This window comes from Eutrigla gurnardus (assembly GCF_963514095.1).
Source record: "Eutrigla gurnardus genome assembly, chromosome: 17".
Lineage (NCBI taxonomy): Eukaryota > Metazoa > Chordata > Actinopteri > Perciformes > Triglidae > Eutrigla > Eutrigla gurnardus.
In genome coordinates, this window is record NC_139928.1 from 21832657 (window position 1) to 21851379 (window position 18723).

At 43.5% G+C, this 18723-nt stretch overlaps 2 protein-coding genes across 2 annotated transcripts; one reads left to right on the forward strand and one right to left on the reverse strand.

The window, feature by feature from the left end:
* Positions 1-1943: 1943 nt before the first annotated feature.
* On the reverse strand, positions 1944-10122 carry nsun2 (NOP2/Sun RNA methyltransferase 2). The gene is made up of 19 exons (XM_084032454.1): positions 10027-10122; positions 9302-9459; positions 9070-9174; positions 8885-8990; positions 8702-8773; positions 8532-8616; positions 8247-8442; positions 8010-8084; positions 7781-7911; positions 7110-7183; positions 6865-6995; positions 6206-6302; positions 5801-6000; positions 5502-5594; positions 5274-5409; positions 4299-4379; positions 3617-3755; positions 2639-2678; positions 1944-2562 (listed from the first exon to the last, which is right to left on the reverse strand). The coding sequence occupies exons 1-19, from the start codon at positions 10090-10092 to the stop codon at positions 2277-2279; spliced, it is 2271 nt and encodes a 756-aa protein (XP_083888580.1). The 5' UTR covers positions 10093-10122; the 3' UTR covers positions 1944-2276.
* A 522-nt stretch (positions 10123-10644) lies between these two features.
* On the forward strand, positions 10645-17794 carry srd5a1 (steroid-5-alpha-reductase, alpha polypeptide 1 (3-oxo-5 alpha-steroid delta 4-dehydrogenase alpha 1)). Its single transcript, XM_084032459.1, has 5 exons — positions 10645-11035; positions 11282-11448; positions 12958-13059; positions 16415-16565; positions 16664-17794. Exons 1-5 carry the CDS (start codon positions 10725-10727, stop codon positions 16728-16730), a joined length of 798 nt encoding a protein of 265 aa, XP_083888585.1. The 5' UTR covers positions 10645-10724; the 3' UTR covers positions 16731-17794.
* The last annotated feature ends 929 nt before the right edge of the window (positions 17795-18723 follow it).

Sequence of the window (18723 nt, forward strand, 5' to 3'; positions counted from 1 at the left end):
CATGAACATCACCTCATGTTTCAGCAAGATAATGCACGGCCCCATGTTGCAAGGATCTGTACACAATTCTTGGAAGCTGAAAATGTCCCAGTTCTTGCATGGCCAGCATACTCACCGGACATGTCACCCATTGAGCATGTTTGGGATGTGCTTGACCGGCGTATACGACAGCGTGTACCAGTTCCCACTAATATCCAGCAACTTCGCACAGCCATTGAAGAGGAGTGGACCAACATTCCACAGGCCACAATTGACAATCTGATAAACTCTATGCGAAGAAGATGTGTTGCACTGCATGAGGCAAATGGTGGTCACACCAGATACTGACTGGTTCTGAGTCCCCAGACCCCCAATAAAGCAAAAAAATGCACATTTCAGGGTGGCCTTTTATTGTGGACAGTCTAAGGCACACCTGTGCACTAATCATGATGTCAGATCAGCATCTTGATGTGGCACACCTGTGAGGTGGGATGGATTATCTCAGCAAAGCAGAAGTGCTCACTATCACACATTTAGACAGATTTGTGAACAATGTTTGAGAGCAATGGTAATATTGTGTATCTGGAATGAATTTTAGATCTTTAAGTCCATCTCATGAAAAATGGGAGCAAAAACAAAAGTGTTGCGTTTATATTTTTGTTGAGTGTATATATATATGGTGTAATGAATGGTGTGTAGAAGTCGGCTGAGAGCGGAGAGGCTTAAACAGAGATGACAGTTTGAGAACATTTTCGGATCTGAGCTTTGGGAAGCTTTCAGGGAGAAAAGATCATCAAAGTACGGAGGACGAAGAGTTTAAACAAGAAGGTGAAAAAGAGAGGAAGAGGAGACATGAAGGTGATGTATGAGGTCATCACCGGCGTCGGCGGGAAAACACATAAACCCACAAACACTCTGACCACACAAAGACAGGCTTAACTGAAGAATACACACACACACACACACACACACACACACACACACACACACACACTGATGACTCAGTAACAACTTTTGCTTTATCTCCGAACCTTTCTCTATCTGTCCAATTCCATTTGTTCACTCCGTCTCTCTTCACTCTCCTTCAAGGCCTTTTTTTCATCATTTTCTACTGGAGAAGCGTTTTTCTCTCCTTATTTATCCATGACTGACTCCACAAGCACCCCTCCCTCCCTGCCTCCTTTACTCTTAAACACCTTCAACACATGACTCAAAAGCCCTCCCTCCCTGGTCTTGCTCATCCCTTCCAGCCCCTCATGAAACCCAAACATGGACTCCTCTTAGCCGTGCAGGTTAAAGGTCACGGATCAAACAAAACAAAAACACCGGAGGTTAAAACAGGAAGGAGTGAGGAGGGAGAAAATGAAGAGGAGAGCGGAGGAGTGATGCTCTCTGTGGTTCCCTCCCCTCGTCACTGGAGAGAGAGAGACACAGAGACACACAGAGAGAGAGAGAGAGGTGAGGGGGCTGGTTGTCATGACGGCTGTTGTCATGGCAGCCGGGACCGGGTAATTAACAGGAGACGTCTGTCCATCCTGTGCCGTGAAGATGCCCGTGGCAACCGTATGCTGCTGTCAGAAGTTCTGATCATCGTTTAAGAGACATTCATGGAGAAAAACTGTCAGTTAAATCCGTTTCTTCATGGATGACGTCACGTTTATTATGAGTCATCCGCCGCCGACATCCATCCAACACCAAGACGTCCGCAGATGCTGCTATAGATGATCGTTTTACAGCTTCTAATGTCTGTTATCCCTTTTATTATAATAAGAAAACCAACTTACATTCCTTGTATGCATGAGCAAAGGTGATTCTGTTCTAGCTCATTTATTTTGTTATTCCAAAGTTGAAACAATGAAGTTGTAGCTGATATTAATGTCACTTTATTATGACCTTTTATTTACTGATTTAGGAGTTCATAGTTCCTCATGGTGGTTGTTATTATGTCATTAGGAGTAATCACTCTCCTCCTCCTCATGCTTTTAAAACTTCAACAACGAACATAAAGTCGAATAACTGGTGGAGACACAGTTCTAACCTTTCAACGCTTTTAATCAACCCCATATTTCTGCTAAATTACAGGTGTGGAAATCAAGATGGCCGTTCATACAAACTTCTATAAACACGAAGAAACCGAAAAGAAGCCACTCGATCTGTAATAAAAAACTAAACAAAAATGCATCAATAAAATAAGACAAGCCTTTTTTTTTAATCAGCTGACTCCTGGAGGGGATCTGAAAGTAAAAATCCAGCTGCAGGTCTTCAGTCCTTCCTCTCTACAGTCTCCGTCTCAGACGTTAATCTCCCGGTTGCTTCTTTGGTTCTGATGATCGGTTGTCACCGCCGTTCTCCAAGTCCACCTCATTCTCCGCCGCTCCTTCCTCCTTCCCCGCCTCCTCCTCCTCCTCCTCCTCCACTTCCTTCTCCCCGTCCTTCTTCTTCTGGCCCTGTTTGTCCCTGAAGACCTCCACGCCCAACATCCGGAGGTAGTGGAACCTCTCGTTGCGGGGCACGAAGGCTCGGATGGACGTCTTTCCCCTCCAGCCGCACAGCTGGATGGGACACTGAGGCTCCGTCGGGCTGCTGCGACGCAACAGGGTGAAAGAGGCGTCAGAAACCACCAAACACACTTAAAAAAGATGAGAAAACATGCACTTACTTTGGGTTTGGAATGTACTTCAGCACGATGCTGCCCATCACTGTGGAGACAAAGAAGAAGAAAGGTTGATCCAAAAACCCATTTTAATTCCACTTTTTACTTCCTTACACTGCTCTGAAGTAGATGATTTGGGTTTTGTTTGTTGGGTTTAGTTGTGTATTTGTGATAATCTTGCTTTCGTGCTCTTGTTTAGTTAATTCCTGGGTTTCTAACTGGTTGTAAATTGTGTTTTATTCTAAGTTCATGCTTATTCACGAGGATTTTAATCGTCTTTTATCGACGTGTTTCTGTGTCGACTCCCAGGAAACCAACTAAAGAACAAGAATACATATCTCAGGGCTCCAGACTAACTTTTTCCTTGGGTGCACTGGTGCGCCTAACTTTTTAATTTGGGTGCACCAGCACATATTTTAGGTGCACCCAAATTACAATATTACATTTTCAGCGTCAGTTCACACTCTTTGCGCATAGGTTCGTTAAGCATGCCTGTCTGAATTTGTACATAAAAACATGCCACAAGCTGACAAATAATAATAATAATAATAATCATTTTCATGTTGGGCAAATGGCCAAAAAAAAATAAAAATAAATTTTAAGTGGGCGCACCAGTGCGCCCACGTAAAATATCTGGTCGCACTACCCCGATTTCTGGGCGCACGTGCGCCCAAATTAGGCGCACTCTGGAGCCCTGTATCTGAGAATTAACAGAACAACCTCCCTTTTGCTGGAACTGCTCAACTCCTCATTTTTTTTTAGGTCAGTGCCTTGCTCAAGGGCAGCTCGGCACCAGTTGAGGAGGATGACGCAGCATTACTTATTCACTTGCCAGCAAAGTAAAAAAAAAAAAACCTCCTCTGACCTCGAGGCTGCTTTTCCAAATTATTTATTTGGCAAATGGAAAGAAAAATCTGTGTTTGCATTCACTCTAATAACGCACGTTTAAGGTGGAATCCACGTCTTGCATTTTATTTATTTTACCCAGTTTCTTGGCCTGAGCGTGAGCGTCGTCCTGCAGCTTGCTGAGGAACGGGTTCTCCTGGGTCAGCAGCACCTTGATGTCCTCCACGCTCACCCTGATGATCCGGGACCGGATGTACGGCTGCAGAGTGTAGATGCCCTTTTATTGGCAGAAAAACATAAATAAGCACATTTAGAACGCATTAGAATGCATAATAATGACAATTTATTATAAATTCAGCATTCAGAACTCAGATTAAAGATAAAGGGTTATGAATGCTGAACCTATAATACGTTACGTCCACCATTTATATTACTTTATTAACGTTGTGATAAGGTGTCATACATGATTATAAACATTTATAACGACTTTTTTTAAAGCCTTATAAATGCATTATAATGTGTTTATAAAGGATGCATTATGTACACAACCTCCATAGAAAATAAATCTATTAATTGTACGTTTATTTGGGGGAGTGTGAACTCTTGTTATGAGCTGCGTTCGCCTCCTCGGCGTGCATCATGTCATTAATTTGCATACAAAAAAAGAGAGGATTTATTGAATTGTGTGAAAACTGGCAGCGGAGGTGTGAAGATTCTGAGAGAATGTCATGTTTTCACAATAATACAGCTCCCCATTAACGAGTCGGATCACAGAAAAGGTTTTTTCTTTAACCCTCCGGTGACGTGTGGGTGTTTTTACCTCCTGAGCCAGTCTGAAGGCACAGCCAAACTCCTCCCCGTCGCTGTTCCGAGACCACACCTTCACCCCGGTGTTAATGACCTGAGGAACAAACACAAGAGAGCATGCTGACATGCTGCTCCGTACAGAAACAACACAAACACCACCGAGGGTGGTCACTTAAATAAAAAAAAAGACCAATTATGTTACGTGTGGTTTGGTTGTGTAACTGTTTTTGTAATTACGTGCACTAAAGCTGCTGTGCTCGAGGCGTCTACTAGACGTTATAAGTGTGGGTAAACACGGAGCAGCTGGAGTACTTTACCAAGTACAATCACCTTAATATGAGATTAAATATCTCTTAACGTTATTAAAGCGTGGGTAGGTAACACTGGAGAACAAGAGCACACAAGGAAAAGCAGATGTGAAAGCAGCATTAGCTCCAAAGACAGTCCTCCTTCCAAAGCCACGCCCCCAAAATCATCAGAACAAACTTTAACAACTAATAAGGCTTTAGTGACGTTTAATTTGTGTTGAATTAACTGATCGGATAGGCTGACGTTCCTGCAACAGCCACAGATAACCCAGTTTCTTTTTATTCATCGATGTCGGGATCTGAAGAGACCGACGCTCCAACATGAAACTTGAGACAACAGAGCCACCTGTGGAGGTGCTCCAGGGTGGAGGACCAGAGGGTTTTGGGATAGAAGAAGGTCCCATCTGTTAAGACTGCTTCCCTCAGATTGGCTGCCACACACACACACACACACACACACTTTCACACACACACTTTAAAAATAACCGATCCCACCGTTGTTTCTGCATGCACGGCCTGAGCACCAACAAACAAAAGGCTGTTTGATTGACTGTATATGTGATCAATACTAGATGCTTTGCCTCCTGGGAAGAACTGCTCATTGATTCGTTGTATCCATTTTATTATTTCCATTGAAGGAAATGCTGAGTCATCATATTTGTGTGTGGAAGCAAACACACCTTCATGCGGTCGCTGTTGTTGAGCAGGACGTTGCGGAGCTCCTTGGACACCATGTACAAGTGTCTCTTCTTGCCCTCGTGAGTCCGAGTCAGCACGTTGAGTTTGGGGAAGCTGGGCGACAGATCGTAGAACGACCTAGAGGAGAAAAACAACAACATCAGACAACAGAAAAACACAGAAAAACAACCGCACCACATCTAACACACACATATATAAGACACGCTTACTGAATCTTAGTGAAGACGGGGTCGTCTGCCGTCAGGAACACAAAGGGATCTTCTTTATAACCAAACAGCCTCATCTTCTTGGAGGCCGGAGGCCTGGAAAACACACAGACGCTCATTCATGACTCGTAAAATAGCCAATTTACTTCAAAAAATAGAGTTTCAATGAAGCTTTCACGGAGGGAGACATTGTGTTTTATGCTGATTTATTCTGGAAATAGCTTAAAATGTGCACAATTGGGTATTATTAATCAAAAGAGTTTGGAGCTTTCCTTTGTTTAGAGCTCACCACATCAACTCACCCACACACTGTATCTTGTTTGGCAGGAGTCTCCTGGGCAGAGGAAGCTCCTTTGGGTGCCTCCTCTTCCGTTTTCCCCTCTGGGCCTCCCCCCTCCACCCCCTCCATCTCCTCCTCCAGGCGGGGAGCGTCTGCGGGGGTCGAGGCCGCCGGGGAGCCTTCGGTCTGGGCCGCGGAGCCGGACGAGACGTCCTTCCTCAGCTGGAGACGGCGGGGAGCGGAGTGGACAAAAGGAAAAGTCCCAGCTGTGGTTTTTAGTAACAGGTGATTGCATTCAAGTGAGACTGACAAATCTAATCATCACATTACGTGTGTGTGTGTGTGTGTGTGTGTGTGTGTGTGTGTGTGTGTGTGTGTGTGTGTGTGTGTGTGTGTGTGTGTGTGTGTGTGTGTGTGTGAAGGCTACCTTGGGATATCGTTTGTTCCAGGGCATCGGGGCTTTCTTCACCAGCACGGCCACGAAGAAGCCTCCGGTGTTCTGGTGATGTGGCAGAATCCTCATGCTGGCAATAAAACACACAATCACTAAACAAACCCAAGGCTGGGACTTTCATGGTGCCCCCTACTGTGAGAATAAACAGGGATTTCTTCTCAGCATGTCGACTACGTGTGTGACCATAGCTCCCTCTGCTGGTCGAAGCATGGAACAGGCCGAGCGTTAAATAAAGAGAGAAGCTGCAGAGTGGAGATGACATCATCCACCATTAAAAGAGAGTGCAGGTGTGTACATGGATGTGCATCCATGCAGAGTGTGTGTGTGTGTGTGTGTGTGTGTGTGCCAAGAAAATTAATCAGACACAACATTCCTCTAATGAAGCTGGCATCAATGAAACCAGGAATGAATGCGTGTGAATGTTTCTCTGCTTTCATGAGAACAAAATAACCTCAGGAGGATAAAAGACTAATTAAGAGACAAATTAGGAACATTAAGAAGGGTAAATATTTTATTAGTTTTTAGAATCACCTGCTTGTTCCTGAACTCACCAAAAACATCTGCTCAGATTATTCTGGTGCTCTACAGAGATGTTACCCAAGGCTTCAGAGCTTTGTGGTTTCTGTACGTACCATCTCTCCAGGTGCATCTCGGCCAGCTTCTCCGGGTCTGTCGGCGGGAACATGGTGGGACGGATCTGTGTGTGACGACTGCTCGGCACCGCCGAAAAGTCAGAGAACCACTGGCCCTCTTTGGTCATCAGCTGCAGAGACGATCGAGCCAATCATTTGTAATCAGTCAGAACACACAGACGGAGAAAATGAACAGAAAACTGGTTTCCTTTTATGGTTTGTTTTGTAATGACGTTTCCCAGTACCTTCCAGGAAGTCACCCCGGGCATCCACTTCAGCCCCGGCAGATCAGACGAGCCGTCGGCCAGCTCCAACGCTCCTGGCAGACGGGGGATGGGAAAGACATCACAACTTGGCAGAAAAAAAAAATCTAAATATAACCACCTCACACACAAACATGCAGATACTTTCAGCAGCTCAAAACGGGGATTAAACTGAGGTGTTGGCTCCGCGGCTTTCCACCTCGCATGCTCCAACTTCAACGCTTTTGTGGCCAGTTTTACAAAAGTAAAAATCCGACGACATCCAGCCATAAAATGCACCTTTATAATAATAATGATAATACGTTAAAACAAGACAGAATCTTCTGAAGGAAACGCCTCTTTAAAAAAAAAACCATCCCTAAAAGCACAGACGGAGCAGAGCAGCCCCCTTTCACATTCTATGTCTCTCCCCGGTGAGAGAAACGGGCCTGCGACTGCCAGCAGCAGTTTGAATCTTGGCTTGAACGCAGCGAGTGCCGTTCCCATGCACATGTGTAAGTGTTCATGGCTGAGCCTGGATCAGCAGGCGGCTTCCTTCCAACAACGCTCGTAGCAGCAGAGACGGCTGACTCACAGCTGTAAGTCCATCCAAGAAAAACAGTCTGAGAAATAAGAAAAAAAAAGAGTTGAACACATGTTGCTTCATTGGCTACCTTCGCTCTTCTCCAGCAGCGCCGCGATGACAGCTTCGTCCTCTATGGGGTTGAGTGAACAGGTGGAGTAGACCATCCTCCCGCCCACTGCCAGCTGTTCGACGCCACGCACCGCGATGCGCAGCTGGAGCCTGATGAAAACACACACGCCATCTTTAATACTGCCAACTTCTTTTAATGAGCACAGAAAAGAAAAAAGAAAAGGTGCATGACTTCCTATGTTACTCACCCGTGGAGGTGTATGCTGTTGCTGGTCGTCCACTTCTTCCACACGTCTATGTTCTTCCTCATGGTGCCATCTCCGCTGCAGAACACAAACACATCAGACACATCCCTGTAAAAACCCCGAACCCTCGTCTCCACAGGCAGCGGAGCTCGTCCATCCCGTATCTCCTCCTCAGACTTCTAAACACCTGACTCCCCCTGCCGTACTGGAACACCTGTAACGAGCTCAGAGATGCCCCACCTGCAGGGCACGTCACACAGGATGCGGTCGTAGAAGAGGATGTCCTTCTTGCCGCCGTCCGAGTCGATCTTGAGCGTGGGGATGCAGGAGGCGTCGTGGTTGACCACCATGATGCACGGGCTGTTGAGGCGCTTGGCTTGGTGCACGAGCAGGTAGCAGCGCTTGTTGTCCACGTCGTTGGCGATGACGAAGCCCTCTGGGGGGGGCAGACGGGAGGATAAACGTACGATCGCATACGAAGAAAGCATCTTTTTGTGTGGGTTTTTTTTAAAACGGGCTTCTGACCTGGAAACGGCACGTCCATGTCAGAGTGGAGCATCTCAATTAGCTGGGCTGTCTTGGAGCCCGGAGCGGCACACATGTCCAGGATCTGCACGGCAGGTAAAAACAAAGATCAGCTGTTTCCAGCTGCTAGATCTACTACATTTAACCTTTAAAGAGGACAGAGCATTTACCTTGTGGTGTGACTCGATCTTCAGGAGGAGGGGAGGAATCATACTGACAGCTTCCTGTCGGCTGATGTTACCCTACAAGGACATTCACACTCACAGGGTAAACATGTGGGAATATGCAATAAAAACTTCTATAAAAAGGGCTTTAAACTTGGATATATTTTCCTTTTTGCTTCGTTGACTCACCGACTCCGTCTCGCTGACCAGAAACTGGTGAAACTTCTCCAGCAGGGGGGACTTCCTGATGATCTTCCTGCTCATGTTGGTGTGCCAGGCCTGCTCATCGGGATACCTGGACAGACCACAGACACAGTGTGTACCGAGCTTCTAGTTCAAATCTATGTGTTCCCGTTAGCCTGGGCTAATCTTACCAGCTCAGAGGCTGTGGAGCCTCAATCTTCTGGCCATCTATATCCACCTCTTGAATATCCTTAAAGTATTTTTCCTTCAGACAGTGGAGGATTTCCTTTGCGTGACTGGAATAGCAGAGAAAGGAGGAAGAAATCAGCATCTTGCCCGACTTTGGGAACGACACGTTATTTTATTGTTTTTATAAACAAGACAAAGAGTCTGAATGTAGGTTATAAATGTGTACCGGCTCACCTCTTGTATCCAGTGATGCGGATAGTTGCTGGCAGCGGTTCCCTCATTGCATCCATAAACTGTTCGAACTCTCCCCCTGGCACCAGGCCTAGCTCCTGGTAGTAGTGCTCAAACAGCTTATTCTCCTTGACGATGTCGGCGTAGCCAGCTCCCCAGCCCTGGACACGGGGATGCATGGTCATTAGTACACATGGTTCATCATATCTACTGTAATATTAAAGAAAGACTTCACTGGAAACAACTGAATGGGAATGCATGTTTTTTGCATGGGAAAAAATAGTTACATTGAATGTCATTGAAAAATATGTACATTTAATGCGTGCTTACTCACTGTAAAGTGTGAATAACATGAACTCATCCTAAAACCTTCTGAATGTTTAAAGCATAATCTAATGATTCATTCGGCATGTAGCAATCCACTCTGTGATTATGTTAATTATCCAATAAAGGACCCACTAGTCTTATAAGAGATTAACGAATATATTGTAAACGTGCGCATAAATCAACCTAAATTAACACATTTCTGGGCGAAGTCTGGTGAAAACCGACAATGGGTCAAAACCGATAAAGCACAACAAAAACGATGCTCACACACGGGAAGTTAACGTTAGCCGACCAGCTGCAGCTGTTTCGCAGCGTCGTAGTAACACGACTGTGCACGTTTTGTACAGATATCCAGCTGACTTTGTATTTAGAAACATTAGAGAAAGTTTTAAGACTCTTACAGCGTTGTCTCTGTCGTCCCTGCCCGTATTCTGGTTTTTCTGCCGCTGCCTGCTTCTTTTCCCCATGTTGTTGGAACAGCAGACAACTCTGGAGAGAAATCTGCGGAAAGACGTGGTGGATAAAACCCAGGAGGAAAGCAGCGACTTGGATATTAAAAAAAAAAACACAACAAACGAGATGAACTAAACGTTTGGAGAAAAAAAGCCACTGCTTTGCTCTGTGTGTGTATCTTGGAAACGTGTTGCCTCTGACGCACGTGAATCAGGACCCCTAGAGGTGGTCACAAATACGCCTGATTAAATTACTTTTATTATGGTAGATTATTTTTATTTTTAATGACGTACATTTTTTTAAAATGTGATAAATCAGTGATGCGTCATCAGATCGATATTTCCGGCTTGGATGTGTGGAAATTCATTGTGAATATTTAGGAGACGCCACCGCTGGACGAAACAAATCGTTGGATAACTGCAACGCGAGAGTCAAATAGAGCGTTTTGATTGGCTGATGAGAGCCAACGGCTCATCTGTGCAAGGACGCTGATTGGTCCTCTAGGGGGAACCCGTGAGTGGGGCGCGAGCGTGTGTACTGTAGTACTGTAGTTCTCTATGGTGCTAGCTAAAAGCGATACGGCGTTTTGTCAAATATTTAAGCTAATATATTATTAACACTGCTTGTTTTTAGTCTTTTAGTCGCCATGGACGCGCTCCTCTCCCGGCTCTTCTCCTCGGAAGAAGAGGAGCTGTACATTTTGGACTGCATGGCTTATTTAATGGCTGTCATGGCAGCCGGCACTTTCGTTACTTTGCTTTTCGAGAACGTCCCGTACGGACGATACGCTACCAGCAGATACGGATTCCCAGTCAACGTCAAGCTAGCCTGGTTCATCCAGGAGCTGCCTGCCTTCCTGTTGCCTCTGTGTTTGGTAGTTTGGACAACGGCTGAGAAAACCTCCCTGCTGCCCAACCAGCTGCTCATTGCCATGTACTTCTGCCACTATGTTCAGAGGTAGGCACATTCAATGCATTAGCATACGTGCTAAGTGGCTAGCTCCTTCCCTCCCCCTTTCAAAATAAAATTATACATATCTGAATTATTATGCAATTCAATAGTGGACACTGGGATATATATATATATATATATATATAAATAAATAAATAAATAAATGTGGACATTTTAAAAGTTAAGTTCAAATTATTTGAATTAATTTAAGTTTGTGTCAATAATATAATACTATGTGTGTTTGTGTTCCAGATCCCTCATTTATCCGTTTTTAATCCGAGGAGGTAAACCGACACCGTTCGCCTCCTTTGCTCTGGCCGTCGTTTTCTGCATCTACAATGGCTACATGCAGATCCGCTACCTGAGCCATTATGCTGAGTATCCTGCACACTGGGTTACACACCCATGCTTCATCGCAGGTGGGTGTTGTGTGTCTGCTTGTATTGTTTTATTCATTTATTCTTTTTTTTTACAAGAACGTGTCTCAGTGACACTTGTTTTTCCTGTTGATGATGTATCTGGTGTGTATGGAAGCCAATTGCTGCCACTGTGATGAAAAATAACAGAAACAGAAATAGAAAAATAATGACGAAGTATCTCAAAATAATGAGTTAGCATGTCAAATAAAACATAAAAAAAACGTATATCTTGTAAAACTTGTATCTCAATAGTTATTTAGCACCTCAATGATGATGTAGCATCTCAATCATGACATGGCATCTTAAAATAATGAATTAAAATATTTTAAAAATAGCTAAAAAATAATGTAAAATAATAGTATAGAAAAAAAAATGTTACATCACAAAATGATTAAGTAAAATAATTATTTAGCACCTCAATGATGATGTAGCCTCTCAAAATAATGACTTGGTATCTCAAAATAATAATATTTTTTTATTTAAAATAACGAGAAACGTTTCTCAATATTTTGACATTGCAAACTTCAAATAATAGTCTTGTTAAATATTTCCATTTGACAAAAATAATCCAGTAAAGTAGAAGTTACTGTGTGTTTTAATGTGTCTGCAGATTAGGGTAGAATAATATCTAAAAAGAAATGGCACCGGATGGAACATGAATTATGGGGGAACCGTGTCTCCTAGATCATCTTTTCTTTCCTCTCCATACTTTCTTCTCTCTACTCAATTTGATATTAAATTAAATGGCAATACTTTGCTTAATCACATGGCTGTCATTAAAAAACTCTTTTGTCCATCTTGTAATTTTTTCTCTTTTGACTTTTGCTCAACTGAAGATGCTTCTCATTCTTTCCAAACCACCAAATACTCAGCAGTTATTCTTGGCTCCCCTTAGTGTTCAAGAGGAAACAGTCAATTTGGATTATATGTTTACTTAACTCACAATCCCTGTCAAACACTGCATCTGCAGCATATAAAGACAAGTGTAATACAATATAAATGTATTCAGTAGGATGGAATTACAATGTCAAAATTGGTTCTTAATAAAAATAAAACGAGATATAATCTTTTGTATTAATTAATTTCCAACACCTTTGACAGGACACACTGATGTCTAAGTGATACAGAATAAATACATGGTGTCTGAGGAGGGAGCAGTTTGTGTAATATATATTATATACTGTATATTATGACTCTGACCGACCTAAATCTACATCCATATTTTCAGTGAATATACTTCCAAAAAAACATGTTATCATAGCATTACAATCTCATTGAAGTGTTAAAAAAAAGGCTCATTATTTTCTTTCTGAGCGTTGGATGAGGAGACTGAACTGTGGTGCCGGGATGATATTAGCTGAGCTTAGCAGCGTTTCCTCTCTCTGATCAAGAAAGGAAATTAGGGCATTTCCTCAAATGTTTTGAAGTATTTCTTTATAAACACAAGTTGGCTGACTGGCCAGTAAAATGCCGTGCTAAAGCAGTTTTTTTTGGTCATTTGGGCTCCAGGATCTGCTCTGTGGCTGGTGGGTTGGCTGGTGAATGTGCACTCTGACCACATCCTGAGGAACCTGAGAAAGCCCGGAGAGACCGGCTACAAGATTCCCACAGGTAAGGGCTTCAGGGGCAAAAACACGGGGCTGAATCACTCCTCTCACCGCAGGAAACGAGTCTTATACTCCTCTCACCGTGCATGCAACTTTCAAAGAGGAACACTGGATGAGAAGTGTAAAACTCTTCAGAGTCAGAAGTAATATTACTGTTAAAGGAAAAACTTCACCCACAAAGGATCATTTGTACATCAGTTCCTCACCCTGTGTTACCTTAAATTCTTGGAAGAAAACGTTGCATTTCTTCCCTCCTCGGTGAACAAAGAATCAAAAAAACAAAGAGCAACACAGGAACCTCCACTAAAACGTTGATATATAAAATAGGACTGTGAGATATGGCCATAATCTTCTATTATCTATTTCCACGAAGAAGCTTTCTAGCTTTCTTATCGTGGTATAGAAGTGAAAAACAGCCTGATATAAAAACAAATACTGGGTACAAAAATACATGTTTTAAATGTATTTATTCATACTTTATTCATGCAGGGACACCTTGTGATTTATGAACATCTTATTTAAGATTATTTTATTGTTTTTACTCTTAAAAGGATGTGCACACACACACACACACACACACACACACACTCTCTCACACACACACACACACACACACACACAAAAGCCTTATATATTTGGATAATTATCGGGATAATATTGTAAACTGCAATTATTTTTGGCCATTATCATTCCATTGATCAATGATAAATTAAATTATAAGTTGAAGATATGTGGGAAGTTGTGAGCATACGATGAGTTTTGTGTGAGATGTTTCTTCACAAACATTCGATTAGTCACCGCGTGAGCAATCGTCATAGAAACGGTCATTTTGTGGCCGAACTATTCCTTGGAAGGCACTACTTTCACATGGTGCGCCTACTTCTGCGTATATGTTTAGAGTCTGTTCTCCCACCACACGTGGCAGGGTGAGGAGAAAGCAGTAATCACACGATGGCACAGAACTCTGGAGCTCAGCGTAGATGCTCATTTAGCAGCGGGGTGGCATGATTACACAGCATCACACTGCAGGCACAATCACAGGTTGTCAATAGTTGTCTTTCTCTCTCTCTGCATCGCCTCCTGTGAACCCTGGCATTAGTGATGTTAAAAAGGATCCTGCTCCTCTGTGTGTGTGTGTGTGTGTGTGTGTGTGTGTGTGTGTGTGTGTGTGTGTGTGTGTGTGTGTGTGTGTGTGTGTGTGTGTGTGTGTGTGTGTGTGTGTGTGTGTGTGTGTGTGTGTGTGTGTGTGTGTGTGTGTGTGTGTGTGTGTGTGTGTGTGTGTGTGTGTGTGTGTGTGTGTGTGTGTGTTAGTTACATGTCCGCAGACCGACTCCAGTTGTTGGCTGAATAAAGCACTCAGCCTGCTGCTGATTGGCTCAACACTAAATATGAAGCTACAGCTAGCAGCTTAGCTTAGCATAAACACTGGAAACTGAACAAAGTCTACAAACACAGCTAAATCTCTCTATCTGTCTACCTATCTATCCATCCATCCATCCATATATCTATACATCTTGTGTGTTTAATCCATAAAGATCATCCGTCTTCCTGTAAAGCTAAGCTAACTGGCTGCTAGCTCCAGCCTCATATTGAACCAACCCGATATCAGAGCGCTATCACTCTTCTCATCTAGCTCTCTGCAAGAAGACGAGCATTGAGCATGATTTGAAATTTAAAACAAAGACTGACAGCGTTAGGAAGAAATGAACATTTCTGAACGTTCACTGACAAAACAGATGAAAAAATAATTTGATGGTGGATATTTTTTAGAGCGCGTGACCTTTGCTGTATGAAAATGAGTGCACAATATATAAGCAGTGACAAGTACAGGAAGAGAGGGGGGGGAACAAGATTTTGGCCCATTTCCAAAACCTTTTTTGACAAATCGTCTTGACGGCGGTTATGTATCGACCTGACCGACCAGAACCATCTGAAGTCCAAATTGGAAACCGCCTGGTCATAAAAGGGCTTTCACATAAATACTTGGCAGGTGATTGGATGCAGCATCCGTCAATCAAACTCTTACTTTGGAAGATCGAGAAAAGGCGTTCACTTGGACTGGAATAAAAGCACGATGCATTTAAGGTCAAATAACCGTCAAATTAAGAAGCTTACTGCTAACTGGATCAGTCATCATAACAGGTCCACAAAGACGGGAGGCTCCCCGGACTACATAGTCACAACAATAGCACCTTGAGCCTGAGCTTGCTGTGAACCTGTTGAAACAATCCGTACCAGACCTTCAAGGAAATGAAGCAGCAGAGCGGGCGAGGCGGGAGGAAGCTGTGAGCAGCGCTGCTCCAAATGAACTTCCAGGCACGTCTGGAATCAGCCAAGAATGGCGTGTTCACGTGGAGGATGGAGACACATGGGCCGCAGTCAGACACTGAGCGCTCCGCTGCATGTAGAGCTGAGAGACGTGGTTTTAAAGAGCATACATCCTTAAATTAAAGACATGATCTCATACAGTTTAACACAGGCTCGATCATCAGTAATCTAACACATTCTTACTGGTCATGCAGTGAACTTTATACATATTGGAAAAAGCATCTTTCATTGTTTCTCGTTGGGAATCCTGACAAAAAAAAAATGGACTCTGTGTTTGATTTGCGGTTGAGAGAAAAAAGAGTTGAGATTTTTCTAATGAAGCACGAGGAGGTGTGCTCAATGAGATCTTTGTTCTGGACCAGGGGGAGGACTAGAGTGCTGTGTCCATTATAAAGCACTTTGCTTGGTATAGTACTTTTTTTTACTCTATACTTTTGTACTTTTAAAGAAAAACTGCCACCATGCTCTCAAAAATAGAGTTGTGTGGATGGCCTCTGAGTTTTTAACAGCGTGCATTGAGAGATGAGAGTTCTTAACGTATAAGATACCCAATAATGTCACATATATCATTTAATATTGTACATATTGTATTTAAGAAAGAAGTTAATAACCTGTAGTTAATAAACATGTTGGGGTAAGAAAGAGAAGATGAGCAAAGAGGGAGGATTTATATTCCTCACCGTCGTTAATGCAACAGCACGACTCTTCAAATGTTGATTCATTTTTTTCTAACGTACATCATAAATCATCTTGTATGGCAAATTGCAATTGTGTTTTCGTCCTCTGCAAATGCAAACCAGCGAGGACTTCTTCCGTCGTGTTCACGCAGCCATGAAAGCATTTTTCTAACGAATAAATGATCGGCTATAATTTCGTTATCCACATTATCCGTCGATACGCATCATAATTGAAAATTCACACATTTTTATGACTTTACACCTCCGTGCTGGAGTGATGACACGTTGGACAGACGTCACATAGCAGAGTAAAACGAGCATACCTGTCCTGACCGCTGCGTCCTCCCCCCACAGGTGGGATGTTTGAATACGTGTCCGGAGCCAACTTCCTGGGAGAGATAACGGAGTGGGCCGGCTTCGCTCTGGCCGGCCGCTCCGTCCACAGTTCGGCTTTCGCCATCTTCACAGCGGTGGTCCTCGCCAGCAGAGCTGTGGCCCACCACAAGTAGGAATCATCACACACTCACACACACACACACACACACAGGAAGCAGGATTCCTCATGGAGTGTTGAATTAACAAATGTCTCTTCCTTCTCTATAGATGGTACCACAATAAGTTTGAAGACTACCCTAAAAGCAGGAAGGCCCTGATTCCCTTTCTCTTCTAGAAACACCACGGGTTCCGTTAAGGTACTGGTCCTAACTGAGCAGAACGTTCCCGCTCTACTTTGTTTTTAATTTAGGGAAGCTGTGATGTCAGAACAAACTGTGAAGATGCAACAAAAACGATCTCAGCTGAGCTGCCGGCACGCAACAGTTGGAATCCATCACCTCAAATAGATTTACCTTTGCTCATTACTCTTTCTATCATGTTTACGAAGCAAAAAATACCCTCAGCAGCCATGAGGTGGATGTACCCGATGTTCCATGTTTGCTGGATATGCAACATTCGGCTCCTCCAGAGGAAATGAGATAGCGAACGGAGCATACCTCACCAGTAATACAGCGGATTTATAACGCTCTGCAGCAGCAATAAACACTTTTAAGACTCTCCGCTGATCTGCATATTCTCCCAGATGGAACGTTAACTTGGAAATGCAAAGCAGACACACTTTCCATTCAATTTCTCCGGTCGCATCTTTTTCAGGATCCATTAGATTAAAAGACGTTGAATTCCCGACACGTTTTCCTGCCTCGTTTTGCTCTTGGTGCAATCAGTAAAAAGACGTTTCTACTGACGTCATCTACCTCAAACTCCTGGAGGAGAAGCCCCTCCCCCCCCCTTTTTGGTGCAAATAGTAAATCCATCTCTGTCCTGTAAGGAATGAGACTGTAGTAGGCCTGTCCGCGGCTTGTTGGCCGGCTGCAGGGAAATCAAATGGAGGTCAAGCACGGCCTTCGATAACTCAGCCATGCCTGAAATGAGAAGAAGAGAGCGTTGCCTCAACACATCACTCCTGTCAGGGCTCCGGAGAGAGGAAGAAGAAGTGACTCCAGTATGTAAAAGCTGGAGCAGCTGAATGAATGAAAAGAAGCAGCCTGAAGGAAAGAGATAAGAAAAGGAACCAAATAATCAGATTTTCTGGAATCGTGTCTTTTTTTGTCGACGCTAATAATGTGATCTGTCTTCTTATCAGTGTTTCTCAAAATATGTTTAGATAGGAAACCAGTGCAATGATCTCTTTTCCCCCACAAGTTAAATTCACATGTAAGATTACATTGAAGTCTTATTTATACCTTCTGCAGTTTCCTCTAATACCTTTTCTGACATATTTTTCCAACGTCATTCACAGCCGAGGTCACGTCATTATGAATTTTATTTTGTAAAATCATTTTTTACACATGATCCCATCAATAAATAATAGGCCGTCTGTGTGTTGAGTGATGGTAAAGGAAGGCCGTGTGTCGCCGAAGGCTAAGCAGAGCGACATCCTTCATGTTCGAGGTCCCCACTTTCTCTCGCCGTCTCCTCTCGGCCATTTCCTCTTTGACCACGCTTCTTGTAATTGCACCGCTATATTCCACAGCCAATATTCACCGAGCCGGCCTCCTGACTGTAATATCATCTTCAGGCAGGGCCGGGTTTGTTTGTATGCAAAGCATCTTAGTGAACGAGCTTTTAACCATAGGCTCTGTATATGAAGGATGTGGTTACTGTAGTACTGTCAGAAGTGACCAGAGGGAATAAGGTGACCAATGTCAGTGAAAACACACTGTGAAATGACAGGATAAACAGTCAGCTGATCAGAAGTAAACAAACCACAGACAAGAAGATTCAACAATGCAAAAAAATGTTGTGTATCTGGAATAACAAAACCTAGAAGGTGTGAACTTTCTATTGTTCCCAGTATTTAGTTAAAACGTGTGTTTAAAATGTGTGAAAAGCAAGGTTACGCATTAAAAATGAAAAGTTCAAATAAACTGCTGTCGTTCCTCTTACGTGTAGATCCTGGTTGTGGGGTTCAGGTCCAGGTCTGCAGCTCTGAACCCCCCAGGAGCATGGTGCTCTGCAGTTAGGATGATATGCATGGGGCCCACTGTACCTCTGTCCTTGTTACGCCGTATGAAAACCCCACAGTGTGGCCGACGCGCCACAGGCAGAGTGTGTAGAAATGTAAAATAGCTGTTGATAGCAGCGTAAAGGCAGCGCTCACACTAATG